This window comes from Phyllopteryx taeniolatus, chromosome 13 (assembly GCF_024500385.1).
Source record: "Phyllopteryx taeniolatus isolate TA_2022b chromosome 13, UOR_Ptae_1.2, whole genome shotgun sequence".
Classification (NCBI taxonomy): Eukaryota; Metazoa; Chordata; class Actinopteri; order Syngnathiformes; family Syngnathidae; genus Phyllopteryx; species Phyllopteryx taeniolatus.
In genome coordinates this window covers 10,494,916-10,522,500 of record NC_084514.1, presented here as the reverse complement: position 1 = coordinate 10,522,500, position 27,585 = coordinate 10,494,916, and the positions used below count along the sequence as shown (strand labels likewise).

At 40.1% G+C, this 27,585-nt stretch overlaps 1 protein-coding gene and 1 long non-coding RNA gene across 3 annotated transcripts in view; one reads left to right on the top strand and one right to left on the bottom strand.

Moving 5' to 3' along the window:
- babam2 (BRISC and BRCA1 A complex member 2) overlaps positions 1-21,133 on the top strand; it is a 111,429-nt gene extending 90,296 nt beyond the window's left edge. For both annotated transcript variants that reach the window (XM_061793977.1, XM_061793978.1), the window contains 5 exons: positions 3,974-4,073; positions 16,914-16,984; positions 17,107-17,189; positions 17,296-17,449; positions 19,895-21,133. In XM_061793977.1, the coding sequence (XP_061649961.1) occupies positions 3,974-4,073; positions 16,914-16,984; positions 17,107-17,189; positions 17,296-17,449; positions 19,895-19,958 (472 nt within the window). In that variant the 3' untranslated portion in view covers positions 19,959-21,133. The remainder of the gene's footprint in view (positions 1-3,973; positions 4,074-16,913; positions 16,985-17,106; positions 17,190-17,295; positions 17,450-19,894) is intronic.
- LOC133487430 (uncharacterized) lies at positions 9,120-19,883 on the bottom strand. The gene is made up of 4 exons (XR_009791327.1): positions 19,727-19,883; positions 15,663-15,817; positions 13,906-14,158; positions 9,120-9,297 (listed from the first exon to the last, which is right to left on the bottom strand). It is a non-coding gene; the product is annotated as an uncharacterized LOC133487430 (long non-coding RNA).
- Positions 21,134-27,585: the final 6,452 nt, after the last annotated feature.

Here is a 27,585-nt window from a genome sequence, read left to right as displayed (position 1 = left end):
AGTAACAGGTGGAAGTTAATTTTTGCTTTCTGTCATCAAGTGGCGGAGGAGCATTTAATTGTTCTGCCTGTCGCTATTTGTCACTGGCATAGATGAATGAACAAAGATACATGACTACTGTTCATTAAGTAATAATTTTCTGACCAATTAAGTGATATTGGATCATTTCCCACGGCACACCAAAATTTCTCTGACGACGGCACAGTGGTTGGGAATCACTGTATAAGACTGTAATGTACGAGATGTGTCAGAATAGTACAAGGACTAGTGTCATAAACAGTGTTGCCACAGTTAAACGGCAACTGGAATCCCAGCTTTATGCATTGCTCACCATTCATCCTCACTTCATACCTCCACCACAAGTTCGACCTGTACCTTGTTTTCCTTTTCTCTGCATTGTTTTCCTGTAGTTAGACCCCTGTTAGATATCATAAAATTTTATATAAAACCCACTACCTGTATTGGTTGTGTGTTCGAATATGACGAGACCTCTGGGATCTAGAACTCTTATTTAAATCCTGTAGCAACCTTCAGATTATAAAACATAGAGGTTTTTCTTCACGTTTTCCTAAAGCTGTTCACATCTATAAAGAGACGTGGTTCCCCTTTACGAGATAAAATGATCTGATTTTAACATTAAAACATAAATCGGACTAACCCGGAAGTGAACGCAGATGTTCACCTTCGACAAATTTATTTCTTAAATAAATTGTTTTATCCGAAATCCATATACGCTACACTAAGTATTTTAAGTCCTTCAGTGAGTCAGTCCTTATTGTGTGACGATTTATTACCACGCACTTCGTTATGAATAATTAACCCACAGTGCATTGTGCAATGAACATGCTAGTAAAACCGTATTCTTAATGTGGAAATTAAAAAGTGACCAATCAAATACACTTTTTACAAAGGAAAATAACATAAATAGTGTGGCGACAATGAAATCGTGCATTTCTTCGCACTTTTATGGTACTGTACTGTAACTGTGCATTGTATAATAATCACCTCCCAATCGCTTCATTGTGTTTATTGAATAAAAGCCGATCTGTGTGATTGGTATAAAAAATTTCAACCGCAAGACTGCTCTCTCATGCGAGTCACCAGCCATACATATGAACTTGGTGAGAAATAAAGATGAGCTTCTTTCTGGGCCGCTGAATCACGTACACAGTAAAATCAGAATCATCTTTATTTGCCAAGTATGTCCAAAAACACACAAGGGATTTGTCTCCGGTAGTTGGAGCCGCTCTAGTACGACAACAGACAGTCAATTGACAGAGAACACTTTGGAGACATAAAGACATTGACAAAAAAATGGTCATCCAATAACTTAACCCCTTGTCTATTTAGACAGAACCCGCCTGCTTTGTAAAGATGTCTGCGCACCTAAAAAATGCATAAATTGTCAATGAAAACTCTCGGATAGTGCCATACACACTTCTTTGAGACACTTATTTAATTGACTGAGCCTCGAGAAACTTTCATCTCCAAATCGTACAAGTGGGAGAGGTCCACTAATAAAAACCTCAGCATCCAAACATTTCACTTTTGTTAGGAGATCAATGAAATCTCGCTTCAGTACCTCTGATTCCTGCCTGAGAACATCCATGGCCCCTGTGTGTATAATGATATATTTCACAGTTGGGTCCTGATTAGTCACCTCGAGGATTTTTTTTTAGAGATATCAGACACCATATCATTGGTAAAACACAGTACTTTGGTGTTCTTCTCACTGCAAAATTGTTTCACATCCTTGACAGTTCCATCACCAACTATTAATGTTTGGGGTGTCATTTTTTTCTTGTATGATTTAGTTTCATCCCTTTCAGGGGTTGTAGGGGATAAGCATTCTTGGCCAGGGTCTTCTAAAAGTGGCTCAAATCTATTAGTAAGTCTGATGTCAATGTTTTGCATTGACTTGCGTCCTTTTTTCTTCCCCTTCGCTGTAGCGACCGTCCACGGCCGCTCATTCTGTGTTGAAGCAGCCCGCAACGCAGGCCAGCCGGATTCCTCGGTAATCTGCTGGTGTTGTGTCCTCCCTTTTAGATTTTGTCCGATATCTTTGGGCTTTGCTCCCAGTAAATTCCAGGGAGAATTGCTGGATGGTCCATTACAGTTTGCACAGTCCACATCCGCCCTCTTTGTTGAGATAAATGGCTGACTGTTAGCACACTTCTGCTAACCATTTTGAGACATCGGTAGAGTGGTTTCATTCCGCGATTGTCCTTTTACATCCACATACACTTCAAGGCGGTGGATTTTCGTTTCCAGGATTGACATCCTCTGCAGCAGTCTGTGATAGTCCTCAGTGGAAAAGGGAGGCATCTTGATTGCTGGTCTTGTTGCTAATAGCGGGCTTGTGCTAATTAGCAGGCCACACTCACGTAATGGTGAGAGGGTGTCAGAAAATATTGGAATATAGCAACTGACCGTATCTACAAAAAAAGTGCAGTCCCACAGGTTTAAAAATATCCAAGAGTCGCTGCTTCTAATTTTTTTAGAGGAAAAACAAGCTTATCAGCAAGAAAAAAATGTAAACTGAAGCGAAACAAGCAGAGCGAGCAAAAAAGCGTCTGCACTGGACGAGAGCAATCCATCAGGAAAGCCCAAGACTGATTTTTTTTTTTTCCGTTGTTTTTGGTTTCATTTTAATTTAGTTCATTAAAATTAAGGATTAGTGTACAGTGGTTATTGTTGTTTCATCACAGTTAGGGGAATGTATGTGAATTGATCTTAAGTCAAGTTTTAGATTTTGGTAGACCTCTATTAATTGTTCAAATTACTAATTCGTCTCCTTTTGAAAGAGGGTTCTAAAAGCAAATACAACCCTTTGACACAAATGAGTGACGAACAAACCACTGTGTATTTTGTTCCTAGGTCTGCATTTCCATTTGAATGATGCAACGCTATTCTTAGCGCTGTGGGTGGATAGATGGGCATTATTTAGATTTTCCCTTTCAAAGGCTTCTCTTCTCACTGCTGTGAGCAATTTCCAATCGAATGTTGGTGATGTGATGTTGTCATGAAAGAGCAGCAGAAAAGGATCCAGCAGATTTTGACTGAGAGGAGCATTCAGAGTTGCGTCAACTCTAGTCAAAACTATGAGTCCAGTCACTGCTGACCTTTTACTGAACTCTGTTACAACACGTTTCCCATAAAGATTTGGGTCATGACGGTAAAGTAAAACAGATGATTCTGTGCTCCACCTTCCTCCCTATTACTCCCACAGTCATACTTTATTTTTGATACTTTGCAGTTCTCTGGAACTATGGTTTGACCTCAGGTTTTCAGTCAATCAAGATTAGGGAAAAATGTGGGAAAGTACTGTAATCTGACAATGCACTGCTGATCTGGTGGATTTTGTTGAATCATGACTAGCGTTTGCACTAAAAGTACTATGATTATTATTTCTTTATATTGTGAAAAATAAACAATATTCCTCAAGGTACAGTATACGTGATGTGACATTTAGTGTAATGTTTCAGACTGTTATATTTATATAATCTTCTATGGATTCTTAACTACAATCATCTACTTTGCCTCCGCCTTATAAATGACATATTTCTAAATGGCCGTGACCATCCCGCTATAATGAAGAATATGATGAAAATAGAAAGCAGCAGCAGAAAATGCAGTAAAAGCCAATAAGCGGGGCTCTTTTAGACCATTAACTGATCCTCGGGGTATTCCATTTTTATTATGCCCTAGATGAGAGAAAAATGAGGGAGTGACAACCTCTGTTGGTTAGTCATTGGGGAGCTGCAGCAGCAGATTTCCTGATTAAACAACCATGGCCTAATCGCTAATGGAGCTGTGCTACAAGACAGATATGATGTCAATACAAAAAGAAGGGAGAAGAATAAAGGTAGCAGCCTGAGTTGAGTCTTTGTTTGATAACTGAGTTTTTGTCTCCATTGCATAGCACTTTTATCCCGATATGTCTAACTACAGGATGTCCTTTTTGTTCAAACAGTGCTCTGGGAGGTGCCTCTGCACTTCATATCCCAGCATTCCCCAGCGGAGGATGCCTAATTGACTATGTCCCACAGGTCTGCCAGTTACTTACCAATAAGGTAAAAATGTTTTCACAGTATATAATATTGTTTTAGTCTGATTTCTTTAGCAATTATCACTTAAGATCGAAATGTCTTTGGACTGTTTTTGAATCAAAGCAAAATTGTTTTAACACATACACTATATTGCAAAACGTATTTGCGCACCTGCCTTGACCCTCTGTATGTGTTACGCATATTGAAGAATTGACAATAAAAGCACCTTGAACCTTGAACTCGAAATGATTCAGGGAAGAATGGTAAAAAATTCCCTACACACACTGCTGAACCTTGTGAGAAGCCTTCTCAGAAGAGTTGAAGCTGTTATAGCTGTAAAAGGTGGACCAATGTCATATTAAATCCTATTCATTAGGAAGGGAGTGTCACTTCATATTTGAGTCAAGGCAGGTGAGCAAATACATTTGGAAATACAGTGTATGTAAGTGTTATTGTTTTTCAGCACATACTTTTAAATGTCATAATGCCCCAAATTGTGTTTCCAATCAATGTTTGTTTTTTTGTCAAGCCCATGTTTGTGTTGATGTGTATTTGTGCATTCATGCACACGTCTGTCATTTGCCCATGTGGGCGCTCTGGCCAACATCCACAGGCCATCTGAGCGCTCCTTGGTCTCTGTAGGTTGACAGGTAGGTCTGCCGTGTAGACTGGATCTAATGCCATTTATCCTGAGGGGAAGACAACATCCCCTCCCCCATCCTATGCATAAACACGCTCACGTGAAATGAACATTGCTTCAGCTCTATCCTTTCCTTTTACCTGGATTCCCACGTGAGGGAGTCCCCGAATGACCTGCGTCCCTCCGGCTGTTTAAGTCCTGCAACAATAGAACTGAACAAGAGCACAGCACAATACAGCATATTTATCGCTTTTCTCACCATGATGGGAAAATATTTTGTTTTGCAGCATTGAAGGAATTAATACCCCAAATCAATGCTCCAACCTCAAATTACTTGCTCCCCTAAGATTAGCAACAGTTACCAGTAATTTCAGGCTATCATGGAACATATCATAGCCCTCTTATTTGTGCTGTCTCCCCTAAATTTGCTATTAGCATACAGACTCTATGTCAAGTGACATACTCTTTTCTCTGATTGGGCACCTTCAATTCTCATTGTGTGAAAAAAGTGAGTAAACAGATTATTATCAAAACATTTTGTTTTCAAAATGTTTCTTGTGTAATCTATCCAATACATAAATAGATTCCAAAGACATCTGTAATAAAGAAACTGAAGACAGTATACCAACCCTCTTTGTTTTCTGAAACATGAAAACCTGATTGTAAGAAGGGTTGACAATGTTTAGCCAGGCCAAAACTGGCATGAAATCAGTTGGCCTTTGGTCCTTGCAGACATTGGTTGTCGGTTGTTATTTTCCCCTAAAGGTGTCTTCAGCCAATAAGGAGTAATAGACAGTAAAAATCATTTCCTTATTAGTTACGTCTTTTTTTATCAAAGAAACTATACTTGAATTGCAAATTTTAGAAAGTACAGAATAAATGGAATATTATCATGTCCAGGATTTACGGAGATTTCCCGGATTGACAGCATTCCCTTCCGGCCTCTCATTAGAGCACACAATGGTTTTCTTCTTTAGGGGAAAGGGGAGGAAACTGACAAACTATGAATGCATAATGGCGATATGGCATGAAAGGAGTTTAAAAATGCCAACAAAAGTGAGGTTGTTTGGATTGTAACAAAAATGTCAAGGCTTCTTATGGGTTTTACTCAACTAAAGTCAAAATGTTTTTCATATTTTATTTGATCTTTGTTTGTAGGAAATTGATTCTTATATACACACGGACAAAATTGTTGGTGCCCCACTGTTAATGAAAGAAAAACCCACAGTGGTCACAGAAATAACTTGAATCTGATAAAAGTAATAATAAATAAAAAATTAATGAAAATAAACCAATGTAAATCAGACATGGCTTTTGAATTGTCGTTCATCAGAATTATTTTAAAAACCAAACTCATGAAACAGGCCTGGACAAATGTGATGGTACCCTTCACTTAATGTTTTGAGGCAATCACTGCAATAATTTTTAATTTTTTTTGTAACTTTCAATGAGACTTCTGCACCTCTCAGCGGGTATTTTGGCCCACTCTTTCTCAGGTTTGAAGGGTGCTTTCTCCTGACGACATCTTTCAGCTCCTCCCAAAGATGTTCAATAAGATTTAGATCAGGGCTCATAGAAGGCAACTTCAGAATAGTCTGTTTTGGTCTTAGCCATTCTTGGGTGTTTTCAGCTATGTGTTTTGGGTCATTATCCTGTTGCAAGACTCATGACCTGCGACTGAGACCAAGCTTTCTGTCGCTGGGCACCACATTTCTAGAATACCTTGACAGTCTTGAGATTTCATTGTACTCTGCACATACATATTCAAGACATCCTGTGTTAGATTAAGCAAAGCAGCCCCAGAACATAAGAGCCTCCTCCATGCTTCACAGTTGGGACATTGTTCTTTTCTTGGTATGCTTTTCGTTGTTGTTTTTGTTTGGGAACACAGAGCTGATGTGCCTTGCCAAAAAGTTCTAGTTTTTGTCTCGTTTTAGGACATTCTCCTAAAGGTTTTGTAGCTTGTCAACATGCATTTTGGCAAATTCCAGTCTCGCTTTTTTATGATTTATTTTCAACAGTGGTGTCCTCCTTGGTTGTCTCCCATGATGTCCACTTGGGCTCAAACAACGAAGGATGGTGCAATCTAACACTGATCTCCCTTGACATGGGAGTTCACCTTTGATTTGGAGGTTGTTCTGGGCTCTTTTGTTATCATCATGTTATCATATTATCTGTCTTTTCAGTTTGTCATCAATTTTCCTCCTGTGACCACATCCAAGGCGGTTGACTACAGTCCCGTGGATTTTAAATTTGTGCAAAATATGTGCAGTTGTCGTCATAGGAACATTAAGATGCTTTGAGATGGTCTTATAAGCCTTTAATTTTAATGTGCTTGTCTGTAATTTCCTCTCTAATCCCCTGAGACAACACTCTCCTTTGCTTCCTCCATGTTTAGTGTGGTACACATCTTCTAACAAAAGTAATAAGAAATAAAAAAAATATTATTACTTTTGTAAGATTCAAGTAATGTGACCACTGTGGGATTGTCTTTCATTAACAGAGTACGAACAAGTTTGTCCACGTGTGTATGATAATCCATGTAATTATAAAAAGAAACGTCCAACAACAACTTCACTCATCCTAAATCTGACCTAGGTTAAACTAGGTTAGGTTTCAGTTGCCTGTAGCAATACTTATATCATTTTGACAATATTTTAATAATTTTCACAAGAAATTGAAGGTACACAATGCATCTATATGCATTTCCACAAGTGAATTAACATCTTCTGACACAGTTGTAAATATAGCTATCGTACTAACACATTTTAAAATGTGATGGTCAAGCATTAGGACAGTAGAATTACAATACACACATGGATAACTAACCACAAACAACACCTCCCTGTCTTATTCAGGAGCAGATAATGCTGCAACGCTGTTGTGCAATGTGTGTAGTCACTTCTAGCCAAGAGCAAAAACTGATAGAAGTCCTCGGAGCCGCACAGAAAAAAAAAACATTTGACCTCTGTATACCTGATATTGTCTGCAATCAAGACCAAATAATGTGACAGGAAAATCTGATCTAAATGTAATCTCTATAGATTGTAACATGTCCTCGAGTAATCTAGTTCTTCCCACAGCATTACTCATGTCCTCCCATGGATTTCGAAGGGAACGGTACGATATGCCTCACATTTCAGATTTTCGAATCTGATACTCTGGTTTCTCACATATTCCAAAAACCCGTATGTTAGGTTCAAGACTCTAAATTCTCCATGTGTAAATTTGAGCATCAATGGTTATGTAGCATGCAGTTGACTGACAACACGCCCATTTTTTACCCCACCTCTTGCCACAAGTCAGCTGGGATAGGCTCAGGCCCACCCACGACCCTGAACAGAAAATGTGTGAACATTTCTGATGTTACCAGAACTAATATTACTGCCAACTGCCCGCTGTGACAGCGACTATGTAGTGTATTACTTAATAATAATAATAACATTTTTAAAAAGATGAGTCATGTTACAAGAGAATGTGATTTGTTTTGCCAGCCAACATAAGACAAGGAGATAATCATCGTTTCAAAACATTTAACAATTGATTTAATGTGACAATTTAACATTAATCTGTCATGTTTAATGAACATGAACAGTTGTTTCTATTTCATTTGTCACGATAACATAATCTGTTAAAACACTGGCCATCGAAGGAATGTTGCAAGAGTGTGCTTCCAAATTATTTATTTATTTTCTCTTTTAATTGCGTGATTATCAAGCTTGTTGCTTTTGTTTTTACAGACGATACTATCGTTTTTATCAAATAAAACTGCCACCAAGCAGTTCAGTTCAGCTCACAGTTATCTTTTGGAGAGCAATGAGTTTTCTGTCTTATCTGTGAGCTGTATAGGCAGGATGGTGATAGCTACTTAAACTACATAAAAAAGTAGTAAATGTCACCACAGTGAATGATGATGATGTGCCGGATAAAATACTAACTTCAGATTGTCACACAGCCACAATTTGTTCCAACACAACAAAGTGAGTGGAGGGTCCGTGTGCGTTGCAGCCATTCGTTTTTCCTTCTGCTATAGGGAAACAAAAAACGCGAAACAACCCGTTTTTTTTGTTTTGATGTACAGTCGGTACGGAACGTTTTCAGAAACCCTTACATTTTTCACTCTTTGTTATATTGCAGCCATTTGTTAAAATCATTTAAGTTCTTTTTTTCCCTCATTAATGTACACACAGCACCCCATATTGACAGGAAAAATTATGTAATTGTTGAAATGTTTGCTGATTTATTAAAAAAGGAAGACTGAAATATCACACAGCTTTCTGTACCCACTGTATGTAAACAAAAAAACAGGAAACAAGTTCTCACCCGTTTCTTGTTTCCAAAATGGAAATTGAAAAACAGAAAACGAGCCTTTAGCTGATGTTTCTAGTTTGTAAATTGGAAATTGGTGGGTGGGGGGGGGGGGGGGGGGGGGTGTGGCATTGGGTCGCTGTTGCCTCCTCCGGTTGGCTGGTTTTTGGGCGTCTCAGTGGGGCCAGTGGACCGCCCTTGGTCCCTCTGCGTGGGACGTGTCCCGTCCACCGAGCTGCTCTCAGGTGGACTCCTTGGCCCGACCCCGCCTCTCAATTGATTGGGTGGGGTCCTCAGCCTCTGCGGTGCAGGCACAGGACACAATTACAGGACACTTCTGTCAGTTATCGTGCATGCGAAACGTTGTCCATTGACTTATATGTGTCTGCCGACACAAACCCCTGCGACTTATTCGCTGGGTATAGGGCCACTCACTTATTGAGACAAATAACTCATGAATAGGCGAATTGCTTGGTTATCCCCTCACTCACACTCTGGTCCGATAGACGTTTATAGTTTACATAGCCACTCCCACCACACTTCCTTTGTACAGCCGGGTTCACGACCCTTGTTCTGCATGCTGCTTCTCCTTTCCTTGTCCTGTCCTATCTTGTCCTGACCCTCCCTCACTTCCCTACTGCCCCGTACAACACTCATATCTAATTTGTCATTGTTCGAGGTATATATTGATTTACTTTTCTCATCTTGTTTACAGTTACTGCTTTGTCTTTTGTTTTCGTCTTTCCTCACTCCCCTCTAGAAACCTTGTTCTGCTCAACTGATCGCTTCCGATTCTCAATAAATATCCATTAAAATACTAAGAAACCACAGCGGCAGCTTAAAAACATTCACTGTGACACAGTAAAACTGTTCCACCATAAAAGGGATACAGATCCTCCGTTCTGATTGATCGAACAGCCGAACAGGACCAAAAAAATAAAAAACAGCTGATGTTGTATTATGTGTTTACGCAACACAAGTCTGGAAATAAAATACGACTGTAATTTTTTTCCTCAGACTTGCTTTATGCGGCTTTGCCTTGACCCGGAAGACGTGAGCTCCGTGCTGACGGTAACGCTAAGCTAGAGAGGTCAAAGTTGTCAGCGCATTCCATTTGCCTTCTTTGGGAACGACGACCTTCCAAACATGGCCGCTACGTAGGCACGTTGGGTAGCCGGGCTCTGGCGTATCTAGTGTTCATATCGATGACTCCCCCCTGTTGATATCATTAGCTTGTGCATCTATTTTGAAGTTCTCCGCAACTTCCAAACATGGCTTTAGCCGGCTAATTTTTGGGTTGAAATCGCTACAGGCTTTCAGTGAGAAATGTGAATGGCCTCAAAGTACACGGACTGTGGAGGGTTTCAAACCTCACATCCCTGTCCTGGCATTCCCTTACACCAGGCACTATGCGCCCTCTTACAGCTCCCTTCTGAAGATGGGAAAACTTTGTCCTCCCATTCCTTCTCATTCTTATTTATAGTGTGTCAACTTTGAAAAGGGAAAGAAAAAAGCTGCCTGTAATCAAATTTGTCTGAAATCTAAAAATATAGAAAAATGTTTGAACTTCATCAAAGACACAGTTAAGACCAGGTACACACATAAAGACAATTGGCCTGTTTTTGTGTCAATTCTGCTCCTTCCCAACCAAGCAAGTCAAACACCAGACAATCTTAAGTCTTATAAGATTATCCTATAAGATTGTCCTTAGAGCCCATGTTTGTTAAGAGTGGATTCGTCCTGATTTTAGGATCTGAAACAGGGCGGGGCCGACAATTTTAAATCATGAACGTGTTCAGCATTTACAACAAAAACTCTTCATGTGTGTGGGAAACGCAGACTTCTCCCGAGTCATGATGCCGAGCATGGTGACGTGGAACAGAATGTCGCCAATCAAAGAATCACCCAAGACTGACGAATATGGAAGCAACCGCAAATAAAAACTAAATGTCTTACCTGATATTGTTTGATGTAGAAAAGGGGATTACCCAGACGGCAAGAAGTATTTTCCAAAGCAAGTCGTTTTTTGAGAACATCGCCATTTTGCAAGCCTCTCGGCTAAGGCAACCTTTGGGAACACTCAGGAAACATCGCTTCTTCGGTTTTGTGAGATCACGTGTGATCAGGCAAGACTTCAAGATCGGTGGTAAAACAGAATATTTGTGTGGTCTGCTGTGTTGAGATTCTCTAAGCACACAACACACATGACGACCAAAAGTGTTGAATGTCCGATTTTTTTTTATCTTTATGTTTCGGGTCTGTAGCAGATCAAAAAATCTTTTAGGAGTGCAAAAATCATCTGTGTACTAGACCTTATTGTCTGGAAGGAGCAGAGTATTGCAGCCCTTTTAAATCTGCTTAATTGTTGACAGTCAAGATTCTGTTCACAGGTATTTTACAGGTATTCTACAGGTATTTTCAACACCTGATTGAAAACACTTGATTGAAACCTCTGTTTTAAAAAGTGTTAATCTTTAAGGGATTGAAAAATTTTGTCAGTGAGGAAATCACAAAAAGGACATTTATTGGTATATTACAAAAAAATTGTTGTAATTTAAGTTGGATTTGTTTATGTACATCCTTATTTGATTGTAAACAAGATAAATAAATAAAAATGTCAAACTGGCTAAAGCACTTGAACGCAACTGTATATTCTTCCTAATCTGTGATAAACGAGTTTATTAAAGTTCTATAGTGACTGGCTTCTTCTACTCCTTTTCGCTTACAGTAAATGTGTAGCTCCATGCATGCATCGCACCATACTGCCCCTAAGAGGCCAAGGCAAACATCCGGTCACATTTTCTGGTAAGGCGGATTTTAGCGTAACACCCTGAAAATTTGCGTTCTCTGTTTTCAAAAATGCTTTGCTAAAGTTAAAATGACTGTATCACAGTTTCACTGTGTTAAAATGCATCTTTAATTTGTTATTTTGCAGAGAGTTTAATAGTTTAAATGGTGTCGTTTTTAGTAGTGTATAGTTACAGTGAGGCAAAAAAGTATTTCGTCAGCCACCAATTGTGCAAGTTCTCCCACTTAAAAAGATGGGAGATGCCTGTAATTTTCATCATAGGTATACCTCACCTATGAGAGAGAAAATGAGGGGGAAAATCCAGAAAATCACATCACCATCAGAATCACAAAATAATTTATTAGCATATTATGTTGGAAAATAACTATTTGGGCAATAACAAAAGTTCATCGCAATACTTTGTTATATACCCTTTGTTGGCAATGACAGCCGTCAAACGTTTTCTGTAAGTCTTCACTTCAGGTTTTCACACACTGGTATTCTGGCCCAGTAAAAAAATGAGTCAAACTCGTTTTTTTACTCGTTTTCGGCCATGAGAGTTTGGGGCTGTTGCAGGGCAACACAGACTTTCAACTCCATCCAAAGATTTTCTATGGGGTTGAGATCTGGAGACTGACTGGGTCACTCCAGGACCCTGAAGTTCTTCTTAGGAAGCCACTTCTTCGTAATGTTTGGGATCATTGTCAGGCTGAAAAACCCAGCCACGTTTCCTCTTCAATGCCCTTGCTGATGGAAGGAGGTTTTCACTCAAAATCTCACGATACGTGGCCCCATTCATTCTTTCCTTTACACGGATCAGTCATCATGGTCCCATTGGAGAAAAACAGCCCCAAAGCATGATGTTTTCACCCCATGCTTCACAGTAGGTATGGTGTTCTTTGGCTGCAACTCAACATTCTTTCTCCTCCAAACACGACAAGTTGAGTTTTTACCAAAAAGTTATATTTTGGTTTCATCTGACCATATGACATTCTCCCAATCCTCTTCTGGATCATCCAAATGCTCTCTAGCAAACTTCGGACGGCCCTGGACATGTACTGGCTTAAGCAGGGGGACACGTCTGGCACTGCAGGATTTGAGTCCCTGGCGGCATAGTGTTACTGATGGTGTAGCCTTTGTTACTTTGGTCCCAGCTCTCTGCAGGTCATTCACTAGGTCCCCCCTTGTTGTTCTGGGATTTTTGCTCACCGTTCTTGCGATAATTTTGACCACACGGGGTAAGATCTTGCGTGGAGCCCCAGATCGAGGGAGGTTATCAGTGGTCTTGTATGTCTTCCATTTTCTAATAATTTCTCCCACAGTTGATTTCTTCACAAACCAAGCTGCTTACCTATTGCAGATTTAGTCTTCCCAGCCTGATACAGGTCTACAATTTTGTTTCTGGTGTCCTTTGACAGCTCTTTGGTCTTGGCCATAGTGGAGTTTGGAGTGTGACTGTTTGAAGTTGTGGACAAGTGTCTTTTATACTGATAACGAGTTTAAACAGGTGCCATTAATACAGGTAACGAGTGGAGGACAGAGGAGCCTCTTAAAAAAGAAGTTACAGGTCTGTGAGTGCCAGAAATCTTGCTTGTTTGTAGGTGACCAAATACTTATTTTCCACCATAATTTGCTGATAAATTCTTGAAAAATCAGACAATGGGATTTTCTGGAATTTTTTTTCTCATTTTTGTCTATTTTAGGTGAGGTGTAGCTATGATGAAAATTACAGGCATCACTCATCTTTTTAAGTGGGAGAACTTGCACAATTGGTGGCTGACTAAATACGTTTTTGCCCCACTGTAAATTGGAGTTATTTTTAGTCGTTAACCTACTACTGCTTTTGATGGCAATATGGCACCCGTACACAAAATGGCAACACTTCAGGCCAGTCATCCTATGACCGTTAGATGGTCCACACGTTGCATGAACTCTGTATCGTGCCCTACTAGAATCGATAAGGGAACTGTTTGGCAATTTGGCAAACTCGACAGGAACCGGTTCACAATACCCATCCCTAAAGATCAGGCTTCCATTTTGCAACCCTCCCAGCATATCCCAGACATACAGTATGAAAAAGACGGCCGAATATTTTAACGTGTTAAACATTCAATACTTACACCAATAGAGAAATTCTTGCCTCGTGGCAGCCTCCTTGAACAGTTCAGTTTTCTGCCGGACGTCTGGTTCTTAGTAATGTCACTGTTGTCCCTAATCTTCTCTGTTTGATGATGACTGTCTTCACTGTGTTCCATGGTATATTTATTGTCTTGGAAATTCTTTTCTCCTGTTCTCCTGATTAATACCTTTGAACAATGAGATTCCTCTGATGCTGTGGTAGCTCTCTGCAGACCATGGCTTGTGCTCTAAGATCTGACAAGAAAAATATCAGGAAAAGCCAACTAGAACATCTGAACTTTATATTGTGTTAATAGGAGGCACTTTATAAATGGTGGCAGGTGTGTGCTGACTCCCTTCTCACAGGTTTGAACCTGATTGGTCAATTCTGAATCTAAACGTAGCCACATCCCCAGTTATAAGAGGGTGTGCTCACTTGTATTACTACATTATCTTAATTGTTTATTTTCACACCTTCTTTTTTTTTCTTTTCAATTGAGTTGTACAGGTTGTAGGTCACATTAATGGGGGAAAATAATTCTCAAATGATTGTTCTTGGTCTCATTTGTTTGTACCACAAAAAAACTGGCACTTGAACAGGGGTGTATTGACTTTTTATTTACGTTGTACGTATTGTCTAAAATAAACAGATTAGTTAGCATGTGGCCTTACTGCTTTTGAGAAAAGCTAAATTTCTGTCAGTGCTGCACCATGTATACAATTGAGCAGAGAGCTGAGCCACTCAGCATGTCTGTTTTGAAGCTTTTGCAAGAGAGGACTTGCGACACACTCGCAATCAGAGATTATCGCTACAAAACTGTATTGTTCATACATATTGTGTTGAGTAACCATAGCAGTGTGGTAGTTGGTGAAAGCAGGATGACCTTTCAGTTTTCCTTGAGTGTTTTTTTTTACCATTTAAAGCAGGCTCACTGAAGGTTCTGTTTAAACTGGTATAAAAACAGCTCCTACTTTTAATATTGGTGATATTGTACTTTGATACCGCATATATGGTGATCAGATGTCCAATTTTCAGAACCTTCAAAAAGCATCAAGCCAGGATTTCCTTACCTTTTTAATTTAAATTCCCGTTCTTTAAACTCTTTGAAACAATCAGAATCAGAATCATCTTTATTTGCCAAGTATGTCCAAAAAACACACAAGGAATTTGTCTCCGGTGATTGGAGCCGCTCTAGTATGACAACAGACAGTCAATTGACAGAGAACACTTTTGAGACATAAAGAGATTGACAAAAGAAAAACCAGACACTGAGCAATAAAGGTTTGCTAGTTATCTGGTAATGCCGGTCATTTTTTTTTTTTTTTTTTTGACAATTGTCCTCTAGCACTTAGAGCAGTTCGAATGACTAATATTGCAATAGTAAAGTGCAATGACCATTGTGTAAAGGGCGTTGAGACTTCAAGCAAGTAGTACGATAATCTGGGACAATGTTGATTGTGCAAATGTTGCAGATACTCCTCAGTCAGTGTGCAAATGGAGCAGATGCTACTCTGGCACGAGTGGCCAGTATTGGTCAAGAACAGATATGCAAATAGTGCAGCATGGTGAGACTACTACAGTGAGTGCACGAGTAATATATAATTGGCCCGACAGAAATGTGACAACAAACTCAAGACAAAAAATTGCCAGCGTGTTGCAATGGAATTGTAGGTTAGGTGTTTAAGAAGTTGATTGCAAGAGAGAAGAAGCTGTTGGAATGTCTGCTAGTTCTAGTTTGCATTGATCGGTAGCGCTTACCTAAGGTAAGGAGCTGGAAGAGCTGGTGACCGGGATGTGGAGGGTCCGAGAGGATTTTGCACGGGGTGGTTACAATCCACTTTGGATTTCATCAGTCAGCTTGTCCTTCTCTGCTGTGGGTTAGGGTTGTGCTTCCGCCTTCCTTCCTGCATGATCTGACAGTGATTAGCCAGCTTTTCAGTTACTGTTTGTGCAATCATTGGCCAGTCAATATTGCACCATCACTGATTTAGATTTTTGTCGAGCTTTAAATTTAACACCATCTTATTTTACTGTCAAGTGTTAAAATGAAAGACTGTACGTGGTCTATATGGTAGCATTTTATTTTCAGTCCTCAATATAAGTGGAACATACAGAGGGGCGGAATAAATTTTCCGAGAGGCCACTGTCACAAAACCAATACAAAAAAAAAAAAAAGCACAAAGATTTAATGGTACTTTAGATCTGCAAGACATCTGGCATTAAACTGAAAGCAACCATTACAATCTTTACCCCCTGTTAATGTTTCTCCGACCCGCACATTGTTGACATTCTGGGCAGGCTCACTCTGAATGCCTGAATGTATGAATGTATTTTAATTATAGAGTATTTACACAATGGCCAAAAGGAATTGTAGTTTGTCACTTTTGACTGTCACATCCTAGATGCCCTTGAAATGCCTAGCATTTTCTAAAATATCAAGCATATCCCTGAACATCATGAACTCTTTGTTACAACTGCATTTGATGCTCTATGTAACATGGTCTCATGAGAATGTAGGAGAAAATCCATTTCAGTTAAAGTCAAACAGGACTGGGCTAATTGAAGAATCTTAATGGTGCGATTTTGAATAATGTTGTTTGTTATTGTGTGCGCTGCAATTTACTGGCGACCAGTTTAGGGGGTACCCAAATTCGATCCGGATACGCGACAACCCATTCTAATGAGGATAATTCTTTCATCAATTCGTCAATAAACATTATAAAATTACGTTCGTGGTTAATTATAGTACATTGTTCCAAAATAAAATATTGCAAAATCCTTGTGAGAATGTTTTTATTTATTTTTTTATTTTAACATGATAAAATAATAAAACAATTACATAGAATACAAATAATGATGTCATACTCTCTATATGTCCCAAAAGCCTATACCCATTTTGTTTCAAATGACACATTTTGAACAAATGAGATATGATTACCCATGTAAAGCCTCATCTCGTGGTGCTGTTTTGCTTTTAAAGTAACCCCCCCCTTGTTTTGTTCTGTTAAGGTGCAGTATGTCATCCAAGGCTATCACAAGAGGCGGGAGTACATTGCTGCATTCCTCAGCCACTTTGGAATGTGAGTTAACAAAAGAGGAGCACGTTCTCTACTCAAGGCTTCAGTGGCTATTCATTTGTCTCTGCCTCTAATCTTGTACTAGACTTCATGGTGTATATATAATCAGTGTGTGTGTGTTGCAGGGGAGTGGTGGAGTATGATGCCGAGGGATTTACAAAGCTTACCCTTCTACTCATGTGGAAAGACTTTTGCTTCCTAGTACACGGTAGGAGCATTACAAAAAAACACAACACCCTATTGTGAAGCTATGATACCTACAGTCCAACACGTCCTTATTAACACCCTCATTGTGTCCTTCCTCTCCTTTGTAGTGGATCTCCCACTGTACTTCCCTAGAGACCAACCCACCCTCACGTTCCAGTCCGTGTACCACTTCACCAGCAGCGGGCAGCTTTATTCTCAAGTGCAGAAGTCGTATCCTTATAGCCCCCGTTGGGACGGCAATGAAATGGCCAAGAGGGCAAAGTAAGGACAAATGTTGTTACTTCTGTTGTTCAGAGTTAAGGCCTTGTGGAAATTATTTAAGACATTTGCCACAAGAATATGAAGCACTGCCTTTGTGTCGATGAGCTTTGCATGACGGCGGTCTGAGTGAGGACGTGAATTTACACTAAATTCTACAATTTTGAAAACTTTAACATCGTTGAAAATTATTTCCAAATATGTTTGTTGTAGTTCTACAATCAGGTTGTGTACATTAATAGAAGGTAGAAGGAGTTAGAAGAAGATGAAGTCAGCACTCTTTAGATTGGAATGAATACAAAACAAGAACACTTCTGTTGACTATTGACCTTGCTCTCAGCTCATCCGTCTTACTTTCAAGAGACCGGCTGTTGGCTAGCAACAGGGTAGTTAGCGGTGGTTAGGTAGCCATAGCTCGTTATTTTGTTGAGTGTGTGGCGGAATACTGGTTTGCCTTTTTTTTAGAAGGCCTGACTTTATCGGCTAGAGGATGTTGTGAACCGATTATTGACCAGCAAACCTGAAGTCTCGTTGACAATGACTCGTTGTTGCCGAATAAAAAGAATGTGAATAAAAGCTTGTATTGTGAAATACGGCTTGCCATCTAATTGAACCCTTACATGCACAATATGACAGAGTATAGGCGCCAAATTCTAGATACACATAATAGTAGCAGGACAAACAAAATAAAAGTTGCCATCGGGAAAATGTCACAAACCATTACATAGAAACTATTAGAAGACCAAAAGCTGTTTACCATAGTGTCTTTTTAATGGTACAGTAATGTTTTAAGACATTTGCAAGCGTTTGAAATGCTGTTAAAAGTGTTGTGGGATCATAGTTTTTGGTATATTCATGGTCTAAGAGGGTTTCTATAGTCGTAGTGGCCACAGGTGTCCCAGGTCCTTACCTCTTATGAAATAAAACATACATTTGTTAATGTAACAAATGATAGTCATACTTTATTGTACTTCTACGCATTTGTTCTTCCAGGCTGCTCCACAGCTTTGAAATCATGTCCGTGACGGTGTCCCACCACAGAATTACAGTCTTGGATAATCCATTCAGTAATTAAATGGGCAGACTTCTACCAGTCAATTGTGTTCTAATCATCATCCACTAATCCGCAGAAGTGTTATGATGCTGCCACCTTAAATAATGTCTTAAGATATACTTCATGAGCAATCGCTCCCTGATGAACCTGTCACTCTGTGACACTGACATGAATTTTGCTGTGCAGAATGGACTCCATCCATTTTCTGTTCCGCTTATCGTCACCAGGGTCGCGGGCATGCTGGAGCCTCTCCCAGCTATCTTCGGGCGAGAGTACACCCTGAACTGGTCGCCAGCCAATCGCAGGGCACATATAATTAACCAAAAATGTTTTTTTAGAAAAATGTATTTTGAACATAGATTAAATGATTTGGGTAATTTAAAAGCCTGTTCAAATTGTATCAGCCATACTGCAAAAAGAGAAATGTTGAAATTGAGGTGAGTAATTTAATTCATGACTCTAATGACTTTGAATTCATGTACAGGCCCAGTTTAGTGGTACTTCAACTATATTTCTTATGCTTTCATATTAAAGTTTTAAGGATACCTTTTGTTTTACAATGACAATGAGTGATAATATATGGCTTTCAGCAAAATTCTGGATTTCATTCAAAAATGTCAACACTTCTGAAAGTCTGGTGAAAGAAATCAGCAGTTCTGACAATTGTTATGTAATGCAGAGCATTCAAATAACTATAAAAATCATTAATTCATTCATTTTCCGGACCGCTCATCCTCAACAGGGTTGCGGGCGTGCTGGAGACTATCCCAGCTATCTTTGGGCGAAAGGCGGTGTACACCCTGAACTGTTCGCCAGCCAACCGCAGGGCCTATAAAAATCAAACATTGCAATTTTAATGCAATTTCTTTTTTAATCCTCATGTGTCCACTAGAAATATAGAAACCCTCTTAAACTTGTAAGGCAATTGTAATCACTTTTAGAGGCGTGTCAGTTATTTGCGAAAATTCCCTACTCATGGTTTGGCTCAGTTCCTATCCCCCGTGAAAAGTCAAGGTCCACTGTATATCTTTTCATGTTTTTATTAGATACACCATGTAAACATTCACAGTGCAGTGTGGGAAAAGTATGAGAACCCCTTGGCTAATGGCTTCACCAAGAGCAAATCGGAGTCAGAAATTAGTCTACTCAATGTGACGAGAATGGAAATGTGAGTTCAGTCTGCCCTGCCCTATAAAAATGCAGGTAATTGCAAAAGGTTCACTTACTTTTTCCTGCAACTGCATTTTGTGCTCTACAGATCCAAATTTTCAGCACAACCATTAACCAGCGATCGTGTCACACAGGCTTCTTTGTTTGGATTGACAAAACACAATTGAACATTTTATATGCAGTGATCTTACACTATCACTCCTCTTCCTCCCTCTCTTCCCCAGGGCTTACTTCAAGACCTTCATCCCTCAATTCCAAGAAGGAGCCTTTGCCAACGGAAAACAATAGTTCCCTGCAGCTCTATTGACATGCCTGTGGTCCTGTGATGTGTTGGTACAGGCCATTGCGTACCTATGTGTATGTGTTAACAGCCACATGGAGGGGGAAAAAAATCCTGTAGCAACCTAATCCCCAAATGTGGTGGATGTGATGTGCTAAAATGCTATAATTTGCCACAAAAAAAATTTTCACTACATCCATCATTTAAAAAAAAAAAAGAACCCCCCAAAATGTCAGTTTTGTACTAATTACAGTGAGTTACGTTTTGTATAAAACACTACTAAATTCTCATGAGAACAGGCTTCGCAGACTATTTTGTGTAACATTTCTACCCATTATCACTAGAGTGTCAGTGAATAAAACTGTACCTTTTTTGACTTTTCTACTAGGGCTAAGGCTATGCCTTTTGCATTGACGTACATTATGTTGTCCAAGCACTGCCCATACTACAGGTAAACCCATGCCCTGCTAAAGTCATGATGAGATGGCACCTTAGCACTGAGGGATCAGGCTGAGGGATCCTGCTGGTCGTATACAAAAATAGATAGAAATTTTTTGACAGGAAGTCATGGACTGTAATACAGTATCTCACCTCTCTTGCTCACAATAACTAACATTTTCTTTTGACCTCTTGCAGTAATGCCAGAAAGCGATGTAACAGATTGTGGGAACAAAATTATAGGAACCCCGCGACACCTACAGGGATTGAGAATTTAAAAAATATTGTGTACTTCATTCCAAAGATATCTGATCAGGTTGAGTTTAGGGCACTCAAGTTCTTCCACACAAAATTCATCTATTCATGCCTTCCCAAAAGTGTTTGCACAAAGTTGGAGCCACAAAATTGTCAAAAATCGAATTGATTAATGAAATGACTAAGACCTGTACAGTGTATTTAATACTTTGGTCCATATAATTTAGTTGCAGATATCGATATATATAGTGTTCAAACTTTGTTGGATAATCGCCATTGACAGATCTTTAGGGACAATACTTACCTTCTTAGTTCACTGATACTATTGCATCCTTTTCTGCGTCATCAAAATTATCAAAAACATCAAAATGTTGCATGTGTTCATTTTCATCATATAAAATGTACCTTACTCACACATTCACACTATCAGTGCTTACTGCACAATGTGCTTATTTGTAAAAACGTTTGGTCATTAAAGAGGTAAGTTACACCTGATAGTGAGTTCTCCTTGATTGCTCCTCTTACCGTAAAATCCGGACTGTTGAGCACACTGGTTTATAAGCTGCACACATTACACATAAATATGAGATAAAACACAAACTGCCAACATTACTATCGGAAATATACACAAGTGGAGACAGCACAGAGTAAAATTGAAGCAAAAAAATATTAAAATATAAAATATGTAAACAGTATTTATACTTTACATATTTGAGACAACGATTACAACAGTGCACGTATTTACTTAAATCTTTAATTATAAAACCTTATACAGTAGTTAACATTTATTATACAGTAATTAACATTCATCAACATTGCCTTCTGAGAGAGGCGAAGAGGCTTGTGTTGGTGGCGGAAGAGAGGCTCTCACTTGACTCGGAGACTTATGCTGGAGGCGCGGACGGTGTAGCTGGGGTTTTTACCTTGGAGAAAAACATGGTGATCAAATAGTTTCACTTTTTCGCTGATGGTCATCATCTTCCTCTTGGGCGCCCCGGAGGAAGCTTTCGCAGGTGCACAGCACTTAGGTGGCATTGTAAGGGCTTGCTTAACTAATCAAAAAAATTATCGCTCAAACAAAAAACACCAAGCGCCCTTATTCCTTGCAGTGGCCATTCAGTAGAATTGCACTTCCTTGTTCATAAATAACTTCACCCAGTTGTACCAGTATGGCAGGCAATTGACCATGAAAATATGCCCACAACTTGAAAAATTACATTTTCCCTGAAGTGTAATGTGTTTTGTGTTATTAGGGCAAAGTGTCTTGCCGTCTGGCACCCATGCACATTGTGTTGCGAGACAGCGACGAAACGGACGAGATCCGCCGCCCCTTGGCCCATTGCCAGCGGTTAGAGAAGACGGCGGAGGTCCAACACAACAGCGTCGAAAATTCATTCAGGGAGACCGTAGAGCGTCGCGCTGCTTTGGCCGCTTATGGAGCACCATTCGCCAGCCACAAAAGCACGTTGTCCGTTAACTTTTAATGGAGGAAAAGTTGTCTTGCCGACGCGGTTTATGGTCATTATGCCGGCTCAAAGGCTGCTTCTCTGCAGCCCGCGAAAGCGTGTGATATCTCGGTCGCTGGAAAGGAGCCGTGAGAAAAGGAAGGTGGTACGTGTATTTGATTGACAGGAAACCGGGATTTTCAGAGCTCTCAGCAACAGGCCGACAGCGTCTACCTGTTTGGTAGTACTTGAAAAGAAACCCAAAAAAATAAACTCACATTTTTATTTTCCCCTATTGTTGAGGCCTACTGAACAGTAGTTTTAATCTTATGGGCTTCCCAGTGACGAGGACTGGCTAAGTTGTGGCTCAAGGTTTAGCCACATACTGTCAACACGGGGTGATGTGGCTAATTACACACGTGTGGCTAGGAGATTTTTAGACTCTTTAGCCACATTGGCTTAAGAGGTTTCATGACCCAGTGCCCACCCTGCCCGTCTCTGAAGCTCACTCCCTTGTTGCTTTGGCCAACACAATTTGCTACTTGAAAATGTATAAGACAAATGTTGTTGCTGTTTTTATTGGTGTTTTTTTATTCGTATTGTTAAAGAATATCACTAATATTCAGTAATGTTGGACCTTTGTTTTCACTGAGGCCAGTTGCAAATAGTTTTAAGCAGTTTCCATGCCCGCTGTCAGAAGACTGCAAAGGTTGATCTCTCCCCCTTTGGACGTGTCCCGGAAAACCTTCAAGTGATCAATCAGAAGCAACACATCCGGTGGTGAGTTAAATACATATTATTTATTCATTTACAATTTTTGTTCACGCAGAAATATCTTTCTTCCGGTTGTGTGAAGGTATACTTCAGTGTGTACACTTAAATCCACCGAGATGGGTGAGGGACTGTTCTTTTCAAGCCCCCAAGTGCATTTGTTTAATAAGGAGACACGGCACAGAGGTTGTGTGTGTGTGTGTGCAAGCCATGGGAGGCAGAGTGTGTGTGCTTACTTGTTTTCGTCATTAAATATGAGGGTCATTGTTAGGGGCCCTTCCTGTCCTGAGGCACAGCCTTTTGCTATATTTATTGTTGGTAATGCAGCAACTGTCAAGTCTAATTGAGAACTATAGGCTGAATGTTTCTGGGGCATTTAATAGCATCAAGGCTCTTAATAAAATAATTAAAAAGCAAGATTCTTTGTCTTTTTTTTCTGCCCCGCTCCATGTTTCTTGCTGTAACCTTTGCTGACCTGCTTACAAAACATTGCATTTGTCAGCTGAGGAACAGGCTGCTCTCGTTTTCGGAGAGTTGGCTTCGCCAGGGGGTCGGGGGGGTCAGAGGCGGGTCAGAAGGATGGGTGCGATGTTTAAAGAGTAGTTCAACTTGACAGTCAACTTTAGACATTGCAACTTTGCACTCAGAAGTTAGCATCTGATTTGCAATACTGATGGTTAAATAAAGTCCAGAACCTGAACTTGCTAAAAGTCAATCCGGGGTTTACGTTGGATGAAATATCAGAGGAGTGATTCAGTCTTCAACATTTCTTCAACAAGAGAAGTTCATTGACCTAGTTTGTTTCTGGGGGGGGGATTCTCTTTTAAAGTTCATCACTGAGTTTGATGTTGAACCAAGGTGACATAATCCCTTTAAGAAACTAAGTAAACAATCCCCTGCAAAGTGTCTTTAATTATGTCACCTTTGCGACGCTTAAGTCACATTTACTTAGCCTTCCTCCTTCTAATGCGGATCACCTTTTATACACGTTAACGTGGATTCATCTGCTGTAATGATCCTGTGGAGGTGATGCAAAAGTTACCTTTTGAAGATGCTTCTTAGCACCTCCTGAATCACAGTGCAGAGGTCTGCCAGCCCTCCCATCTAATACTCCACAAATCCACTAATCCAGGCGCCTTTAACATATCTCAATGGCAGTCGGCTGGAATCGTTAAAGGCTGGAATAATTAACTTGGGATCTTTGGATGCGGCCTGATTAAATTGATGAGTGTGTGTGTGTGTATGGTCTGGCAGATTTCACGCTTTGCTGGGTCGATAGACACAATTTTAGGCGCAGCGAAGGATGCAATGGTCATTTCCCCCTTGAAGGTTGAATGGGTGATTTTGCCCTGTTTTTGCCTTGTTTTGGGCGTCTTCCTCTTCTGTTACATAGCTTGAGGTGAGAAGGCTTTTATGCTGGTGGCCACTTGAGCTAACCACAGCTACAGTTAATTAATGAGTGATGGTGTGCACCCCAGAAGCAGGTGTTCTTGTAGCTCAAGGGAGCTGGCGAACATGAATATTAGCATTAGATGAATTTTAAGTGCACTGGTGACAGCGCTCTAAGCAGCTGGCTTGGAGGCAGTAAGGACCTGCCAGCCTGGAATAGTGACAAGTGTGTGAAACAGGATCACTTAAAGCTCGGGAATGAGTATGGTTCTGTGCAATAGTTGACTGTTGGCATCACTCACCCCCGCTTCACCTCCAAATTGGGCTTCGAGGGCCCGTTCCGTGACACTGCTCAACCTGCAGTTAGGTACAAGTAAAAATAATCCAGGCAGCACGGTTTTGCTAGTGGTTGGCCCGTGTGTGCAGGGCTTTTCTGCGGGTACACGAGCTTCCTCCCACATTCCAAAAAACATGCATGTTAGTTTAATTGAAGCCTAAATGGTCCATAGGTGTGAGTGTGAATGATTGCACAAAATGCCCTGTGGGTGTACCCTGCCTCTCGCCCATAGTCAGCTGAAATAAATACAAATTCACCCGGGCTGTGGCCCTAATGAGGATAAGCGGTATAGAAAATGGATTTATGGATAAAAATGTTTTAAAGTAACATTTATATCCTAATAGCATAACAGCCTAAGTAATGTTTTGTTTTCGAAAAAACAATAATAAAAAATTAACAAGGAGTGTCCAGTTGCCTCGATTCTACTTTTGCAGATAACCATAACCTCGATGACTGACAATCTGACATGAAGAGAAAAAAACCCTTTTTTAGGAAGCACATTGGTATTTTTTTTTTATTGATATTCTAACATGACGTTAAAAATGGCTTCGGCAGTTATGCTATTAGGCTAACAATTTTACCATTCTTAACAGTCATACAAGTGTACAAAAAACAACAACAAAATGTGTCCACAACTTTGACAAGCAGACGCATATGGGAAAATCACCTTGTTTGAAGACTCCATCCATTCCTAACTAATGTTAACCACATTAAAGGGGGTGTTTGCAATTTTTTAATTTCTTAACGAGATATCAGTCATTGGCCCTCACACTTGTATTTGGCACACCCCCACAGCCTCTCTTTGAACTTGTGCTTCAGGAGTTTTGCTGAAACTATGGCGGAATTTTCACCTCCAGAAAATAAAAAAAGTCCCATCCCTTGTTTGCCAACAATGTAGCATAACACCAGACCGAAGCAGAGCAAAGGGACCTCAGGGAAAGGATTCAGAAGTGACGTGGAAGTGTCAGGATTTACATTTATCACCTATTTTGGATTTATAAGTAACTGGACAACAACTACAACTTCAAACCAATAACTCTTTTACTGTCGGGCGGAAACCTCTTAGCCGAATCTAAAGTGTTGAAAATGTCTTGCTCTCTTTGACGGTGCAACGTTAATGGCTCAACAAACATGCCATGTTTTTGTTTTCCTGAAAAGGGATGGTTTTGAAGATATGAGGAATCTGCCAAACAGTAGCAGTTTAGGGTTATAGTACTAACACTCCATTATGAGTAAGTCATGCTACAGTCATAGCAGCTGTGGGACATGTCAGCTAATGCTAATTTTGTACAACCCCAATTCCAATGAAGTTGGGATGTTGTGTTAAACAAAACGGAATACAATTAGAATTTTATGGCTGCAACACGTTCCAAAAAAGCTGGGACAGGTGGCAAAAAAGACTGAGAAAGTTGAGGAATGCTCATCAAACACCTGTTTGGAACATCCCACAGGTGAAAAGGCTAATTGGGAACAGGTGGGTGCCATGATTGGGTATAAAAGGAGCTTCCCTGAATTACTCAGTCATTCACAAGCAAAGATGGGGCGAGGTTCACCTCTTTGTGAACAAGTGCGTGAGAAAATAGTCGAACAATTTAAGGACAATTTTCCTCAGCGTACAATTGCAAGGAATTTAGGGATTTCATCATCTACGGTCCATAATATCATCAAAAGGTTGAGAGAATATGGAGAAATCACTGCATGTAAGTGGCAAGGCCGAAAACCAACATTGAATGCCCGTGACCTTCGATCCCTCAGGCGGCACTGCATCAAAAACTGACATCAATGTGTAAAGGATATCACCACATGGGCTTCAGAAAACCAATGTCAGTAAATACAGTTCGGCACTACATCCGTAAGTGCAACTTGAAACTCTACTATGCAAAGCAAAAGCCATTTATCAACAACACCCAGAAACGCCGATGGCTTCTCTGGGCCCGGGCTAATCTAAGATGGACTGATGCAAAGTGGAAAAGTGTTCTGTGGTCCGACGAATCCACATTTCAAATTGTTCTTGGAAATTGTGGACGTCGTGTCCTCCGAGCCAAAGAGGAAAAGAACGATATGGACTGTTATGGACACAAAGTTCAAAAGCCAGCATCTGTGATGGTATGGGGCCGTGTTAGTGCCAATGGCATGGGTAACTTACACATCTGTGAAGGCACCATTAATGCTGAAAGGTACATAACAGGTTTTGGAGAAACATATGCTGCCGTCCAAGCAACGTCTTTTTCATGGCTTATTCATTGCTTATTTCAGCAAGACAATGCCAAACCACATTCTGTGCGGGTACTAGACTGGCCTCCCTGCAGTCCAGACCTGTCTCCCATTGAAAATGTGTGGCGCATTATGAAGCGTAAAATACGACAACGGAGACCCCGGACTGTTGAACAGCTGAAACTGTACATCAAGCAGGAATGGGAAAGAATTCCACCAACAAAGCTTCAACAATTAGTGTCCTCAGTTCCCAAACGTTTATTGAATGTTGTTAAAAGAAAAGGTGATGTAACACAGTAGTAAACATGACCCTGTCCCAGCTTTTTTGGAACGTGTTGCAGCCATAAAATTCTAAGTTAATGATTATTTGCTAAAAACAATAAAGTTTATCAGTTTGAACATTAAATATCTTGTCTTTGTAGTTTTTATTTATGTTAAACACAACGTCCCAAATTCATTGGAATTGGGGTTGTATTTCTAGCACTATGATTTTGTTGAAGCTGGATATGCCTTCTCTGTGACTATTTATCACGACTACGAACTTTGATGAATGGCCCAAAAATATGAATTCTCTAAACCACGGGTGTCCAAACATTATCCTCCCAGGGCAGCATACAGAAAAATTGAAGAATGCAAGGGCCACTTTGACATGCTATTTGTTAAAGGTGATAAGGCATATAGTGTTGGATTTTTCATGACTTAGGAGTGGCCCACAGCCCTTTATCCCACAAGAATAGGTCCGCCCCTGCCCTGAGCAGATCTCCATATTCAGGACCAAGACAAGAG